This window comes from Leptonotus elevatus, chromosome 19, assembly GCF_054856555.1.
Source record: "Leptonotus elevatus isolate MCC_2025b chromosome 19, RoL_Lele_1.0, whole genome shotgun sequence".
Classification (NCBI taxonomy): Eukaryota; Metazoa; Chordata; class Actinopteri; order Syngnathiformes; family Syngnathidae; genus Leptonotus; species Leptonotus elevatus.
In genome coordinates, this window is record NC_141257.1 from 14,430,343 (window position 1) to 14,447,173 (window position 16,831).

The 16,831-nt window shown below is 41.7% G+C and overlaps 1 protein-coding gene across 1 annotated transcript in view; it reads left to right on the plus strand.

Annotated features, from left to right (window-relative positions):
• The first annotated feature begins 453 nt into the window (after positions 1–453).
• Positions 454–16,831, plus strand: part of ash1l (ash1 (absent, small, or homeotic)-like (Drosophila)) — a 32,875-nt gene continuing 16,497 nt past the window's right edge. The window contains exons 1-4 of the mRNA XM_086062338.1: positions 454–738; positions 1,605–1,697; positions 8,362–9,134; positions 10,554–14,937. Of these exons, the coding sequence (XP_085918464.1) occupies positions 8,544–9,134; positions 10,554–14,937 (4,975 nt within the window). The 5' untranslated portion in view covers positions 454–738; positions 1,605–1,697; positions 8,362–8,543. The remainder of the gene's footprint in view (positions 739–1,604; positions 1,698–8,361; positions 9,135–10,553; positions 14,938–16,831) is intronic.

Here is a 16,831-nt window from a genome sequence, read left to right on the forward strand (position 1 = left end):
ATGCCCAAAGCCCAAACATTATAAAATATGGAACCGAGATCAGATGTAATGCAATGAATGGAGAACCTGAAACAAGATATTGTTTTGCTCATACTGTATACGGTAGTTGGTATGATGAATTATTAAAATAGACGCCTACTTCATTAATCGACTGGTCTGGGCTCCACTTTGAATGTAACATCTCCAGCACAATTATTAATGGATTAGGCTAAGAGATACTTGTCGTTGCGTTGACAAGCACTTCATTTGACAGCTGACATCGAGCGTTTTGGAAAAGCCAGTAGTGCAGTGGGGAAAACGCCAGGAATTACATTTGAAAAGAAAAAAAAGGCGAGAAATTATTAAACGTAGACTTTGTTCTCTGTGCAAGCGAGCAAGTGACATTTGCTCCCTTCTTTCCTCTCCTCCGCTCGCCCCCGCCCGTCCTCCCTCCCCGCGGCTGAGAATGCCCGTGCTGGGCTGACACTGTAGCGACACGGGCTGAGCAGACATGGAGGCCCGACCAACGAGAGAGGCCCGTGCTGACACGTCCAGGCCCAGCTAACAGAGCGTCGGTTTGGATTTTTGGGACATCTCGGAAGAAATACCGGATACCACTCGCTGTAAGGAAGAAGGATTTTACCCCCAAAGAAGAAGGAATTAAGAGGGAGATCCATTTCGGGGCTCTATGTTGATTCAACGTAGCCGCCATTTTGTTGACAGTGTTTTTTTTTTTTTTTTTTTTAAACAACCTACACGGTAGTGCATTTATCTTATACCACACGAATGTTACACTACACACTTATGCGCTTCGTGTTTATGCGATTTTAATTCCACAATTGTATTCATAGCTACGTGGTAATATTTTTTTTGTGGTTTAGCGGGCTCGCTAGTGCATCGTTAGCCGTCGTAGCTGAGATGTAGTAACACGAGTGCATGCGAGAATGTGACGGAGATGTAAGATTATGTACATCACTTGTCCTGCAATGTCATAGTAATAATCCCATGCTTAAATGCGCATTACAGAAAGACTATATGTAGGATATTTAACGACTCAGGGCGGCTAAAAAGACTGTTGGAATTTGCGACTCATTACAAGCCCGCGAATGTTATAAATTGAACATTTGCTGGATGAAAATAGCCCCAGTCGTCTTTAAACAGTAGCAGTTATAGGCTGATAGATAACAAGATGCTCACCATCAGGATCATTCAAATGAGAGGATATTATGTCTATTTTAGGATATAGTGCAGCTAATAGTTTATTACCTCAATTATTTCTCAATACGTTGGTTAGCGCTATATTTAGCACTACAGCGACGACGCCGTCCTCCATAACTGTCCCTGTTATTTTTCCATTAATAACAGTACAGTAATGCATTCGAGGGGGATAATGGGCGGTTTGTTGATTTATTTGTATCGTCATTGTTTTGTGCGCTTTCGCCAGGTTAATATTTGGCACCCTTGTACGCGCCACAAACGCGATAATAGTGTAACATAAGGCGCGACACATGACTACTGACAGCAGTGCGTACTGTGTAGATCACGGTGCATGCTTTTGAGTGATCTCATATTTATGCAAACCAATTCCTACAGTTTACATTTCGTGTCATATTATGCCAATTCAGCACTTGGAGTAATGTCTGGCCATCACGTAGTCACAAACGAGGAAGGACACGGAGCCAAATAATGTGAACACCATTTCTGGAAAACTAGTAGAGGTGAGTACAAATGTGTGATTTAAATCCACAGCCGGCTGGTAAATGTGATGGCGCTTAAACATGCATGTTTACTTTTGGTTAAGGGAATTAATCTAAATAAATAAATAAATAAAATAAAGATAACATTGTAGGGTAAATGATGCAGACCGAGCCCGTCATTGTTTGGGTAGTACATCCGCTTTTATCACACATGCATGCACTGTTACTACAGTGGAATGAGCTTCACATCGCTCCCGCATGCAGAGGATGTTTGAAATGTGCTGGCTCAACTGACACCTGTCATCCATGTTGCTTTCCCTCACTCTGAAGACGCCCCCACCCATCCACTCTGTGGGGGTTAGGATCAGGTTGGATTGTGGTGAGGCCAAGTAGAGATAAGATAGGGGTTGTGGGTAAAGGTAGAGTTCAGGGAAAGGTTACACGAAACACATCTACACAAACAGTCCAATTCAAAGCAGCTTTTCATGATATTTGCTTATCCGTTATGTTAAACACAGTTCTACCAAAGCATTATCCCTTGCTTGCTTGTTTAAGCAGACTATTTGCTATTATTCCCATGGAGCAAAAACCATGAAAGAGACTATACATGCCGGCCGAGCCCTCGTGAATGATGTGGGGGTGGGCTGCATTGCATATTGCTGTAGTCAAAGGGAAATAAGCAGTTATGAACAGCGTGTGCAAAAGTAAGATGGCAGGGAATTGGCTAGAATGAAAGGGGAGGGGACGTGAGAAGTTGTTTACTACAGTTTGGCCTGCTGTGCCATTTCTCCTGTTGTTAGCTTCAAATTCATTTGTTAAATTTTTCATGCTTATTACAAGGAGGCGCATAAGTATTTTGCACACATTAATACAAATAATCCAGTGTAGACCTCAAATGTAATCTGTTTTTTAGTGAAGGTAGACCTTTACTTTGTCATTGGTTAAAAATAGCTATTGTAAAACCTATATTAACGATACAGGTAATGTTTAAGTAACATTCTTAACAGCCATACATATGTAAACATAAAGTTAACAAAGTAATGGCTTTACATTCAAACAAACAAACAAACAAACAAACACTTGATGACGGTCCAATCACAAACATTTTCGTGCATGTTTTATACATAACCACTAACCAGGGTTCTAAATTAACAGTGGCCCACCCTAAGTTCACTGATACTGGCCCAGTTACATTTCTTACAGAAATACGATTAAATGAACATGTCTTGTTCTATTTAATATCAGTTTGAGTTTTAGCCGCTTAGATTGATCAATTGTTGTGATCTTTTTAATAAACATTTATTTGCATGCCAGATCATTTCGACTTGAACAAGATATTAAGACCAAAACATGTCAAATGTTGTAGTTAGATTTTATGCTGGGAAAAAAGTAACAACAGAAGTAAAGTTTCTTAAATGTTTAACGAATACAGTATAAAGATGCTTAATATGAAATAATCGTTGAAAGTTGAAACTGAAAACCTATATAATGAATATGTAGGGCCAGTGCTGGTTCTGCCAGGGCTACCATCAAAATGGCTTATGGACCCTGATAACATTACTGAACGTTTTGTGGTTGATTTCCAAATTGCATAGTCTTTAAATATTTTAAGTTGCAACTGTGTGTTGGGTCTGTCTCACACATAGCTTCTGTTCGGAAGCTAAAGCAGCCAGTATCACTTTCAATTTAGTATCAAAGTAGTAGAACATTTGTCAGTTTGTGAGAGAAGGAAGTCGGGAACAAAGCTGTTGTGCGAAATGTGTTTTTGGTTATTGGGACCACAATTACTTCAGTTTGTGCGCTGTGACTGCCACTTTGCAAGTTTGTGAAAGGAGGAAGCTGATGGCAAGCTTAAAAATGGTCAGAACAGAGATTGATGGAGTGCTAAAAAAAACAAAACAAGGTGTTTTGAGTTTGCCATATGTAGCATACTGGGTGTGTAGTTTTGAGGTGAAATGGAATGAGTAACTGATGTAAACTCTGAGAAGTGGGTGTGGGTGAGCTGCACGCCACACTCCAGAAATGGCTAAATGTGGTTAAAAAACATGTACTACCACTACTCATAATCCAACACAAACATGGACCAAGAGCATAAAATTGAAGATTACCTTTGTTTCTTGCCATGCATCGTGATGAAATTGTATGACTTTCTGCAGGCTCCCCTATGCGTCTACTTAAGTGTTTTCCTTCATATGGGGGGGGGGGGGGGGGCGAGAAACCGCCGTCATGTTGACGCTCTATCACTCACTTTCATTTACTGCTGCTGAAGGCAGAGGAAGAAAACAGAGATCCCTGTGCAGTCCCAGAGGGCCTAAAGTGCTGAGGTCACAGTTCTCAATTGCCTTCAAATGACTTTACCCACAGAAAGCACCTGCTTTGCGTGGCTCTGCATTAAATCATTTAAAGGCTTGAAAGAGCTGTGGACAATTCCCGAGAGTTGCACAGTATACCTGGTACTTGAAAAGTACATACTTCGCCGTCAGAAATGAAATGATACAATCTGTTTTCAGCGCTTGTACTTCTGACCAGTTTGACAGATAGCAAACATCAGTTCTCCAAAAACAGTTAGGTATGCATGCTTGCTTCAAGTTGTTCGTTTGCCACTCCTGTAAAATATGCACAATATTTTTATTTGGAAAGGACAAAAAAAAACAACTAATGAGTGCAACTACAGTGTACTTTATTTGGCCTACTGCCCAACACAATAACAGCACAGCAGGCCGGAGGGACAACAACACCTGGAGCAGAAAAAAGTTGTTTTCCAAATTGCGCTACGCCTCCCACTTTAAAAGGTTACTTTTAAACTGACCCCTAAAAACGAAGAGAGTGAAATATTGCGCTATTTTTTTAAAACACCAAAATTCAACTAAACAAATTTAATCGAACAAAAGTCTGCTATCTTAATTATTATTCACCGGGGGCCGTTTCACTCGCAGCATGCCACTCCTGTTATTGATTATAAATGTTCCTGTTTCCATGTGTTTTAAAGCTCATGTTGGGGGTGGGCGATATGGTCAAAAAATAAAATCTCTTTTTTGTTTCAGTCATTCTGGACGATTAAGATTTTAATCTAATAAACCCAACAAACATTTATTTAAAGGTTGCATTTATTCAAAATAATTCCTATGCAAAAATGTTCAGACAACAATAATGTATACTGATTCTTAACATTCATAGTTTGCGCTTAAATGCCACAATTAAGTAGTTAGTAACTATTGTAAACAAGTCTTGTAAACCACCCATCCAGCATTCTGCCACTTTTGCAAAATTCCAACTCACAATCACATTTAGATGTAACAGAACATAAGAACAACAACTTTTAATAATCCATAAGAAAACAAAAGTGTATTTATTTATATGTACCTCGATTTCACGATTTGGCAAATTTTCAACGATTACATTTTTATAATAAAATTAATTTGATTTAAAAGTAAATTTGCACAACCCTAGCTCACGTATTGGTTGTTGGTTGTGTCACGTCACAGCAAAGACTGAAAGACTATAATATCAAACACGATTGATACTGTCGTAAAGCCAAGACTAGGAAAAGAGTGACCTAAAGCAGCAGAGCTTACCACCGCACACTAAATGGTGGTGATGACGGACGCGTGCTGCAATTCCAGTTAAACTCCAAAACTTTCTTAATACTTTTAATTTTTAGTCGGAGACTGTGGAAATCGTTAGGTGTGACCTCAGCATTAGTCTACAAAACAAAAACGCAATAAATATGGTCATCATATACCAGTGGCATTCTGAGCGTCTTCAACTCAAACAATTTCAGTCGTCGTCTGTTTTTTCTAACTGATTATTTGGATGGCTACAATATTATAATAAGGATGATTAGCGATTTTTCTCTACTCAGGTCTTTATGACTGACAAAGCCTTGTTAATTCCTCCAGCGACATGCAAAAAAGAAAATAATAATAATAATAATGATTAAAAAAAACACCTCCTTTTGGTACAGTTACACAGTATACACAATAACACACAACAGGTCTTCCACTCCCTTTTGAACATAGAAAATCATTGTTAGGTGCGCTTTATTGAATTTTGCATGTTTTGTAGCTATTTTATTTTGTTGTTGTTGTATGTTTATTACTGTTATTGTTTTTATTTATTTATTCTTTTTCGTGTTCAAATCAACTCAAACTCAATTCTACATGCATTAGGCTACTGCATTACACTTACTGTAACATAATTGTAACAAGGCATATATGAGAAACTGATTTTCATTTCCCCCAATTATTTTTTTTTCAATTATGTGCAAAATAACCAGGGTTGGGAGGGTTACTTTTAAAATGTAATCCGTTACAATTACAAGTTACTTGCTAAAAAAATGTAGTTAGTAATGTAATCCAAGTACCAAAATATTAAAGTAATGTAACTGGATTACTTTTGGATTACTCCAATATTGAGTATGCTCATGAAGACAAAATAAAAATAAATATCACCACAATATATATTCTATACAATGTGCCCCTGCTATTTGCGGGTGATAGGGACCCGGGCAGCCTACAAATAGCAAAAATAATTTTGTAATTAAAAAGCATGTAGGCTATTGATTGATTGATTGATTGATTGATTGAAGGCCATATGCTTTTTTCGAACTGTCACTGAAAGCAACCACACCTCACAGTTTGAAAGATAGATAGATAGATAGATCCAATGATGATGCATGACATCAACTGCAAAATGAACTATCCCAGTCACAAGTTTAGCCATGTATAAGTTGTGTATGATGTTTAAATAGTAAATTGGCGGGAGGAAGATTTGTTTGGAAGGTGTAACTCACATTATGGTTGTAGGCTAGCGGGCTAGCTAGCAAGAAGCTACAGCACGTAGCATGCCGCTGGACTCTTAGCTCAAAATTTCGCTCCGAGTAAGTTCCAGTGAATACCGGTCGCCATTTCCTCAAACTCCCCGCGTGTGGAGGACACGACTCTCTTGCTCTGTCTCTCTGTCTCTCTGTCTCTCTGTCTCTCTGTCTCTCTCTCTCTCGCTCTGTCCTCTTTCTCTCTCTCTCTCTCTCTCTCTCTCTCTCTCTCTCTCTCTCTCTCTCTCTCTCTCTCTCTCTCTCTCTCTCTCTCTCTCTCTCTTCTCTCTCTCTCTCACCCTCTTTCGCACTCTCATCGTAAAAATTGTAATCCCTCGAAGTAATCCCTATTTTTAATAAATGTACCTGTAATCTGATTACATGTTTTTTCCTGTAACTGTAATGGAATACAGTTATTATTATTTTTGTAATCTGATTACGTAACGGCGGTACATGTATTCCGTTACTCCCCAAGCCTGAAAATAACAGTTAACAAAAACACCAGTAACCTCATGTTTCATCTCCTAATAATATTTTTCCTTACTCCCATCACATGTAAATGCAAAACCTCAATTTTAGGACATAACATTAGAACTTTAAGGATATAAATAAGTAACATAAATTAATTAAAAAAAAAATCCAAATGACTCTTACATTGTGCACATTGAAATGGAATATACTTTAAAGATAACGTAAACATTGACTTAAATTTTTTTTTTGCTTAGACATCAAGTTGCTTCACTTTATGACCGGAGGTGCAGACTAGATAGATACCCAGAGGCATTATGGCATATGAATGAACAAGGAAGTGGGTGCCATGTCCGCAAGTGAAATTTTGCCAAACAAACAAACAGGATGACATCATTCTCATCCCCATGAACATGTAGCGCTGGTGTACGACACAATTGGGATGGAAACTGAGGGTGTATTCACACCAGATAAATCCTTTATCTGCTTGTTTGGTCCGAACCAAAAGCGGACTTAATTTCTTTCTCGATGGTGCGTTTCGTATTCACACTGAACTATACAATCACCCGTGTGACGAGCTGTGCTCCCATTGGACGCTAATAATGACGTGGCACGCAGGGCACAAACCCGGAAATGGAGGAAAACCTTGGAATTCTTACGTGCTGTATTGCTGCTCTGTATGTTTGTGCTGACAATACAAATTTGTTAAATAATTGTGAGCGGCAAAAGCAGCTCATTCAACGCAGTTTCTGCGACGCTGTGTCTAATTTTGGAACAGCGTCGTCGATTGTGTGCAGTAACCCACAGGAGACGATGTGCTCGGCGTGCCCCAAACCACAACATGCTGGCAGCAGCGTGGCTAAATAGAATACAGAGAATTATGTAGAATTGAAGCACGCGCTTCACACGCTGCAGTTAGGTTTTAGGCCAGAGGTGGCAGTCACAAGTAAAAAAGTGACAAACTCTGCAATGGACCTTTAATGCAGCATACATATACCTAAAGATAAACAGTCTTGCGTTACTGAGCTCTTGTGCATGTTGGTTTCATCTTTTGTTCCCAAAAGCCATAGGAAAGGCAAAACACATGATCCTTGTGCTTTCACTGAACGGAGGTTTTTCTGCATGATGGCTGTTTTTTACCAATCTTTTGTACAATTTTGGCAGCACCCCCCTAATTTTTGTTGTTGAAAAAGACCATTCGGATTTTGCTGTATTATTGTGAAAAGAGCCGAATGAAGGACAACCTGGAACAAAAAGATGATAAATACGTTTGTCCATCAAAATGTTTCTCCGTCTGTATGGTCGTCAACATTAATGAACATTTGTTTTCGCCTTCTCTCCCCTTTTCAACCCCCCCCCCCCCTCTCTCTCTATTTCTCTCTCTACAATTCTCTACAACTACAGTTGAAGGACGGAGTAAGAGGGCTGGACTGACGGGGAAAGATAGAAACGCTCTGGGGAAAAAAGGAGAGCTTCTACCTCATTGTTATTCCCCCTTCCCCTTTCTCTCCTCCTTCCCTATCCCACTTCCTTTCCTAGGATACACATTTCTTACCTTTTGAACTTGAGCTGGCCCATAAGTTAAGATGGATCAGAAGATTCACGGCAGAACTGCAACGCCACCTCCTCTTGTCTCAGGTGCTCCTTCCGGTGAGCGTGAGAAAGAAGGAGGAGTGGGAAAGAAAGAAGATGAGGAGGAGAAGAAGAGGGACAAAGAGAAAGATGCTTCTAGTATATCCGATGGTACAGGAGCAGGTGGTCAAGGTGAAAGTGGTGACCAGTCACAGTTCTCTGTCAAGGAGAGCAGCCTATCCGAGGGCAATGTCAAACTGAAGATTGGTCTTCAAGCAAAACGCATGAAAAAACCTCCTAAGATCTTGGAAAATTATGTATGCAGACCAGCCTTTAGGGCTACAATGAGGAATACAGGACGGGGAGGAGGTGGTGCTCGAGGAAATCGTGCAGGGAATACGAATGATGGGCCAGGTAGCCAGAGCCAGAGTCCTCATGTCAGGGAAAAGGAGAGGGAGCAGAGTTCAAGTGTCAACAGACCAGTGTCATTATCCTCATCAAACCCATCTTCTAAAGTCCCTACACCACCTCCGGCTGGACCTCCACCTACTAGCACAGCTACTATGGCACCGACTCAAGTGAATGGAAGTTCAACGGGAAAACGAGTAAGTGTTATACTGTATGCTTGCTGGACTACTTGTGCAGTTATCTTTACACAATTATGCATGCATGGCTGTAATAAGGGACTGTCTGGTAATAAGGCACCATTTTTCAGATACCCCCCCTCCCGGTTGGGTATTTATTGTCTGATTTACAACATATCACCAACCTCATAATTTCAGCGTTGGTAATAACGCCATTCAAACTAACGGCGTTAGGTAATTCCAATTTCCCCCCCAAAATGGAGTAGTAACTAATTTTCTCTACCACTGAGCTATGCTCTTTGTGACATTCCAGGGTTAATTTAATCTTTGTCAGAACTAGGTCTTCCACCACTATGATGGTGATGATGCTTCTTTCAGCTTGTTTAGTGCTGGGGATTCAACAAGGTAGAGTGGGTTGTTGCCACTTTAGGTTTTGGTAGCTGTAGTAGATCCTTTCGGAATTATTTTAGTCAAGTCTGGTATGACAAAAGTGGAATTAATTAAATAGATTCTGATAGCTGTTGCTTTGATTTAATATTTGAAATTAAGTTTGCTGGCCATTACTTTGAATGCATTTGGCCATTTGGGGATTATGTTTAAATAAATATGTGCACATTCTCACACAACTAATTTAAGTTTGATTAAACAGACCCTTAAAATACTTTATATTACTGTGGGCCTTCATCGGGTAAATGAGGGGTACAGTGAAGTCATCTTTTCTTTACGGGTATTTTTCAACTGTCATAGACTAATTGTTATTTCCAGTCCATTTTTCTAATGTGGATAGTAACATTTTATTTTGATGTTCAAAATATCTATATGTTCAAGTATATGGATGTGACACACTGACACACAAGATGTTCCGTCACATTTTCTTTCAATCCACAGGCTTTAAAATTTACTTTATGCAAATGTCAAATTAATTAATTTCCTTATGTAACATGTTGAATTTATTTCCCTTATGACCCCGACTCAGCTTCCCGTTACAGTGTTTTATTCCAAATTTTAAAAAGTCGAACACATGAGATTATAGTTAACATGCATTTTCAAAGTCTGGTTTTAATCAATTTACTGGAATAGTTTGGTTTTCTTAAGTGCAAGGCAATGTAATGGCTGGCCACGGTCTCTTGCCAGCTATTTTGTCTATCTTGCCGCGTTCCCTTGGTTCCCCTCCCCCACCCTGGGATGACCTTTGTCCATAGCACTCCCTTCTTGTCCCCAATCTGACCCTAGTAAGTGTTGGTGCCTAAATGCACCCTCTCCTTGCCTTTGTCTCCTTACTCTGCCAGATCTTAGGAATACTGTAAAATTTGTCCTTAGGAAACAAAGATAATTTTATCATATCATTCAAAATCAGTGGCAAATTTACGTGGCTTCATTTAGTAATAAAATATTTCAAAGACAATTTAACAGTTATATTTTGTTTTTGTTTTTTTGAAGGCTCCATCAAAGATGGATTGTCAGTCTGACACAAAGTCAGACACTAAAGCAGCTACTGCCACATCTGAACGGCCCCTGAATCTTCATCGCCCTCTTCCAGACAGCAAAATTCATCCTTCTGGAAAGAAAACACCAACGCTGCAACACAACCCTCGGTCATCAGCACCCTCTTCACCATTACCCTTATCTAAAGAACCAAGTTGTGAAGGCGTAAAACCACCACAATACACATTTAGCAATGAAAGTCAACGAGAGAAAGACAAGGCAGTTCAAAGCTGGGGAACGCCCTCAGTAACTGAAAAATTAGCTCAACTCATAGCCACTTGCCCGCCGTCAAAGACCCCAAAGCCTGTCAAACCTGCTAAGACTGACCCTGCTCCTTCCCACTCAAGCTCAGGTTTTATGACACCCACAGCCAAGCAGCGAGACAGGGCTATGGCCAATAGGAATACCTATTCAAGAATGGTTCACCTTTCTCCCCCACTACCAGTGTCACGGCCACCTGGTCGGCCCTATGGTTCTAGGAACAAAGACATTGCTATGGAAAACTCACCCGCATTGACACCAACAAGGAAAGAAGACACAGATGGGACTGGGAATCCTAGTAGTAGCAGTATTAACATGAACAGCAGTAACAGCAGTAGTCGGAGCAGCAGCCCAGCACTCATATATGGCAATAACAGACTTCCTTCCATGTCCAAGGACAACAACAATGACAACATTAATAGTAGTGTTCCTAAACTTCAGTCTCGTCCTAGTCACTTCTCATCCCATACTACAGGTTTGTCCACTGGTCTTGTTTCATCCTCTCCTACCACAACAGCTGAGCAGAGGACTTTAAGTCACATAGGGTCCCCTGCTGCCTCACAAGCAGACCATGCAGGAGAGACCCAGGTTTCTGCGGAGGAAGGCATTGCAAGTCTGAGACAAGGCAGCCCCAGAGATTTGAATAATTTCTGTCCTCCAACAGGAACAGCAAAGCCTGAAGGGAAAGACAAAGGGGCGAGCAGTCAGTCATTGCGAGTTGAGAATGACAAGAGCTCAAGTCCATCTAAGCATAGTCCCAACAGTGATAGTAATCGTGTTGGTCGGACCAGCAGCCCTGCAGACCCTATAAGGCCTAGGTCATCTTCTTCACCCGAGCCCGAAAGTGAAGACAGCCCTCAGACTCCTCTTCGAGATGATTCTCCTGATTCATCCATAGATTCTGCAACAGAGCAGGACAGTAAACCCCTTAAAAAACGTAGAGGAAGGAAACCACGCTGGGGCCGTGCTATGAACAAAGTACATCATCAAAGAGCAGGCATCGACAGTCCCTTTGACCAGAGCAAAACCACCATGCCTTTATCTTCCAGTCTGGAAATGTCACCTCCAGTTAAGAGACCTGTGGGGAGACCTCCCAATCCAAATAAAATTAAACCAAATACTCTGCCACAAAGTTCAATGTTGCGTCTCTTCACCTCGTCACCCCAGCCAAAAAGAAAGGGAAGTTCAAAGTCAAAGATGCCAAGGCTTGATGCTCCATCACGTGGACGCCCCCATAATAAATTGGCCACATCTAAGGTTTATTCAACTTTTTTGAAATCCAAAGAAGAGCAGGACCCTCCTGTGCTTCATCCAGAGGTTGACCTAAACCCCCCTAAACCTACCCCTCGAAAACGTGGACGCCCCAAGCGCCTCCCACCTACCTTGCCTGAAGAGAGTCAACCTCCCACATTGGCTCCTGAAGCAGGGGATGTTGGGGACAAACGCTATCCCAATAAAGGAAATGGTCAGCTTATTATGAAAACAATCATAGGCAAGATCAACAAGATGAAAAGTGTGAAACGTAAACGAATTCTTAGTCAAATCCTGTTAGGACCAAGAAAAGAAGACGCCCCCAAAGTGTCTCCAAGTGCTGTGGTTGGAACTGCGGAAACTACAACTCATTCTTTGTCCTCCCTGGCTGCTTCTCTTGGGGGAAAACTTGGACCACAAATTAATGTTAGCAAAAAAGGCACAATATATATGGGTAAGAGAAGAGGGCGTAAACCAAAAACAGTTAATGTCACAGCTTCAACAGCCCCACCAGAACCCTTCTTGTCCCCCAGCACTACTTCCCCTCTGCATCATCATCAGTCTCAGCAACAGCACCAGCATTCCTCCTCAGAAATCTTTCCTTCACCTTCACTCTCACAGTCTAGTGGAGGCCATAGTCCCATCAGTGATGCCAGCTTTGTCGAACCAGGCTCGGTGCACTTTGCAGGTCACTCACACTATTCAAACCATAGTCATAGTACATTTGCTTTTCCTCCCCCGACTTTTTCAGCTCCAAATCTTCGCAGTCCGGTCCTTGGCTCCTCTTTAACTATGGCCGCATCAACCTCTCAGAAAAAGTCGTCGTTCCGTGGGTACCACCATCACCACTATAGGCAGCACTACCAGTATCACAAGCTTTCACCTCCTCGGCCACTCCATCCTACCTCTCCTGCCCCCCTTAGTGAGCTGAAAGAAGCTACTCCATCCCCAGTTAGTGAATCCCACAGTGAGGAGACAGTACCTAGTGATAGTGGTATAGGGACCGACAACAACAGCACTTCTGACCGTGGTGAGAAAGCTGGAGGAGCAGGGGCTTTGGGTGGAATGGGGATGTCAGCTGGGCTAAGTAGTGGATTATTAATGCCTGGCGTTATTGGTTCATCTATAGGTCCAGGAATGGGACTTAACGCTAGGGGCAGGCGACGCCACTCGACTGTACTTGTGGACCATCCCTCACCTTCTCCCTCACCACATATGGCAAGGTTATCACCTGATCCACGGAGACCTCATCCAGCAGCTCCTACTACCTCTATTATGGGTCACAAGGAAAAACATAAACATAAATGTAAACGCCGTAGCCATGGGTGCCCAGGCTATGAAAAGCTCAAGAGACAGAAAAGAAAACGCAAGAAGAAATACCTACAACTCCGCTCTAGGCGGATCGACCCCAACTTCCTTGCTGAACTGGATGAGATTATCATAAGGATGAGTGAAATTCGCATTGCGCATCGTACCACAGGGCACCGTCTTGGTGGTGGTGTAGGCATAGCAGCAGGATCAAATAGAATGCCAGGAGTGGTCAATCGTGCCAGTGGCATAGGTGGTACCAGTGGTCCTCCACCTCATCACTACATTCACAGGGATCTCCTGCCCACAATCTTCAGGGTTAATTTTGGTAGCTTCTATTCCCATCCTGCATACTCTTGTGATCCATTGCACTATGTTCGTAAACCAGACATGAAAAAGAAACGGGGGCGGCCACCAAAACTCAGAGAGACCATGTCAGAAGTTCCTTTTGTACCGGGGCTTGGATTCCCACTCTCCAGTGGGGGATTCTACCATCCCTCCTACAGCGTTCCTTATTCCTCAGGACCCCTCGGTTTGGGCTACTATAGGGGCTATCCTCCAGCTAGTGCTCTGTATCCTCACCCCCACCACCAGTCACCCCACACAGCATCATCTCACCACTCTCACCATTCACCAACTTTCCCCCCTCCTCCCCCCACATCTTACATGCATCATCACCACCCCTCACATCTCTTGTTGAACCCTTCGAAATTCCATAAGAAAAAACACAAGCTGCTTAGGCAGGATTACCTAGGAGGACGGTCTCCTGTTCTTTACCCACCCATGTCCTCTGAGCTGTCTTTCAATTGGCACCACAAACACAAACATAGACACAAACACAGGGAACGAATTGCCGACGAGGGCAGAGAAGAAGAAGAAGAAACAGTGGGCGGATCTTTAAATCGTGGTGGGGCAGGATTGTCTGACAGTGGAGCATCAGGGAAAGGAGAGAGAGTTGGTAGCTTGGGAATGGCAGAGTCTTTGCAAAGATGCCGCTTTGGCCGGGGCACTTCCAGCAACAGTGCTAGCAAGCAAGCTGGCGTCACTTTAACCAATTCACCTTCTTCGTCATCATCATCTTCCGCAGATAGGTACAAGCGCAAAGAAAGCTCCATATCCTGTCTAGGACCCTCCAGGCTTGCTCTGGGGAGCAGCTCCAAAATCCAGCACCCAACAGAGTCCTGGTTCAGGATGGGAACCTCTGAGACTGACTACTCTAAGCTTTCACTTCGTCATGTGTTGCCCAGTCAGGGGCCCTTCTCAGATGGAAGGCCAGAAGTACTACCTGGTTGTTCTGACAGTGATGATGAGGGACCTCTCACACCCACAGAAGATGTGGAGCCAAGAGGCCATGATTCCCCAAATCTTACGAATCTCTTTGCCTCTGCTCTCACTCGCACTAACTTGAGAGGTTGCAGGAACAGAAAGAACGAGACTGTGCCAGAGAATACCAGCTTCTCTCGAATGGACCGGACGTTAAGGAAAGACCGCTCAATATCAGCAGAGAGAAGAGAATTAGGTAAGCCAAATGTGCCTTAGATAATGTGTGAATATAAAAATCACAACCTGAAAAAGCTCTTTTCCAAAACGCTATGGAGCTATTTAGATTATTCTAGGAAAAATGACTTTTAATAACCCGGACCTTACGAACAGTAATTGTATTCAATTCATTGGCTAAGTCTGAAAATGTTCAACACAAAATTGTAAAAATGTGTTTATTTATCGTTTTGGAAAAGTGCTTGTTGTTTATCTACTCACATCTATTCATTACATGAAAGCTAATCAAAAGCCACTTTTACATTCTTGTCAAATTGGAACATCAGAGGCGTTACAGTAGAGCTGGAATTTGTTTTTTACCAGTGGTGTCTGGCGATATTTCGCTTCTGACATTACATTGGATCATGGCAAACTCCTGGATGAACATCAACCTCGCAGTAAAAATGCTGTAAAATGATGCCTTAGAATGCCGCTGTGAAAGTGGATAATCCTGTACATTACTACTTTTGACGTAATTAAACCAGAGAAATATGTGACCCAAATTCTATTTGACATTGTTCAATGTTAATTAGCCCAAAAATAGCTCTCATGCCATCATTAGAATATTGCGGCTCGTGAGCTTTGTAGGTTATCACACTGGTGTTATAACTTGCATTACAATCAATTTATATAGAACTGATTTAAGGATAATTTTCAGACCTCAATGACATCGTCTTGGTATGTTTACACTGTCCATTTTTGACAGAATCACAGAATGGGCTGGAAAAATTGTCCCACTGATAAAAGCTGAATTTGATTTGCCAAACATGAATTTGAACAAAATCAAGCTCAGCGTTTTGTCTAAACATCTTTTTCCGATGCCTTGAATAAACAAATACCTTGAATGATCATAAAAACCTCATAGGGTTGAGCAGGTTTTGCCTTAACGGCATTAACCTGAAGAGGTCTGTGATGAGAATACAACAACATTTGCGTTTTCAGAGTTCAGTGTGATTATCAGTGGTAAACTAGCTTACTGGAAAATAAAGTTTGTAAGTAGGGACAAATACCTCAAGTTTTCTTGGTCTTTGTCATACTGTCAATAATACAGACACTTTGATTTATTAAAACTGGGACAGCTAAAACCCATGAAATCCAAAAGAACAAGAACAGCAGTTAAAAAACAACAACAATAAAATCTAAGTTAAAAAAAACCCACAGAGAACCTCTGTTGCTGAAATGCACAGGTGCAGCCAGTGAATGGGGCAATCGATCATTGCCTATCCTATCCTATCAAAATATTCACACTTTTATTCTCGCCCATTTCCTCTTCTTAGTGGCCATACATTCTTTCTTGACAGTCATGCCATGTTTTTGTGGTTCAATAAAAAAATAATGCAGTTCCAATATATTAACAGCGCTTTGTTAGATTGCAGTGCTGACTTGCTTGGTCTGCGGCGGATAGTCGCCACTTATAATTTTTTCACGATGGGCCACTGCAGCCGCGTTCAGCCGCGTCGCGTGCATTTCTGGCCTCACAAGCAGTTGTTCATGGAGAGAAGACTCTTTGAAAGACTGTAACATAATCTTTGCACACACTCCCTGACATTTGGTAGCGCTTAGTAGTGGTTAAGGGCTTGGCAAAAATGCACAATGACTGCAATGAAAATGTGGATGACCATTGTTGATGTAGCATTTCTGCCAAGAGACATCTTACTGAAGGGGTGGAGTATTTTCCTTACAAGCTATTTTTACATTGATTTTAAATTACCATAATATGAGACCTAGTGCGATTGTCACCAGAGTTTAGTTATTGTTGTGATGAAGACAGGGCATCAGTAATGGGTTGGCCTTATTATGCAGGCAGTGGTACTGGTATGTATTTTTATTTGAGTGTTGTATATTTGCCTTGTGTGTGTGTGTGCGTGCGTGCGTGT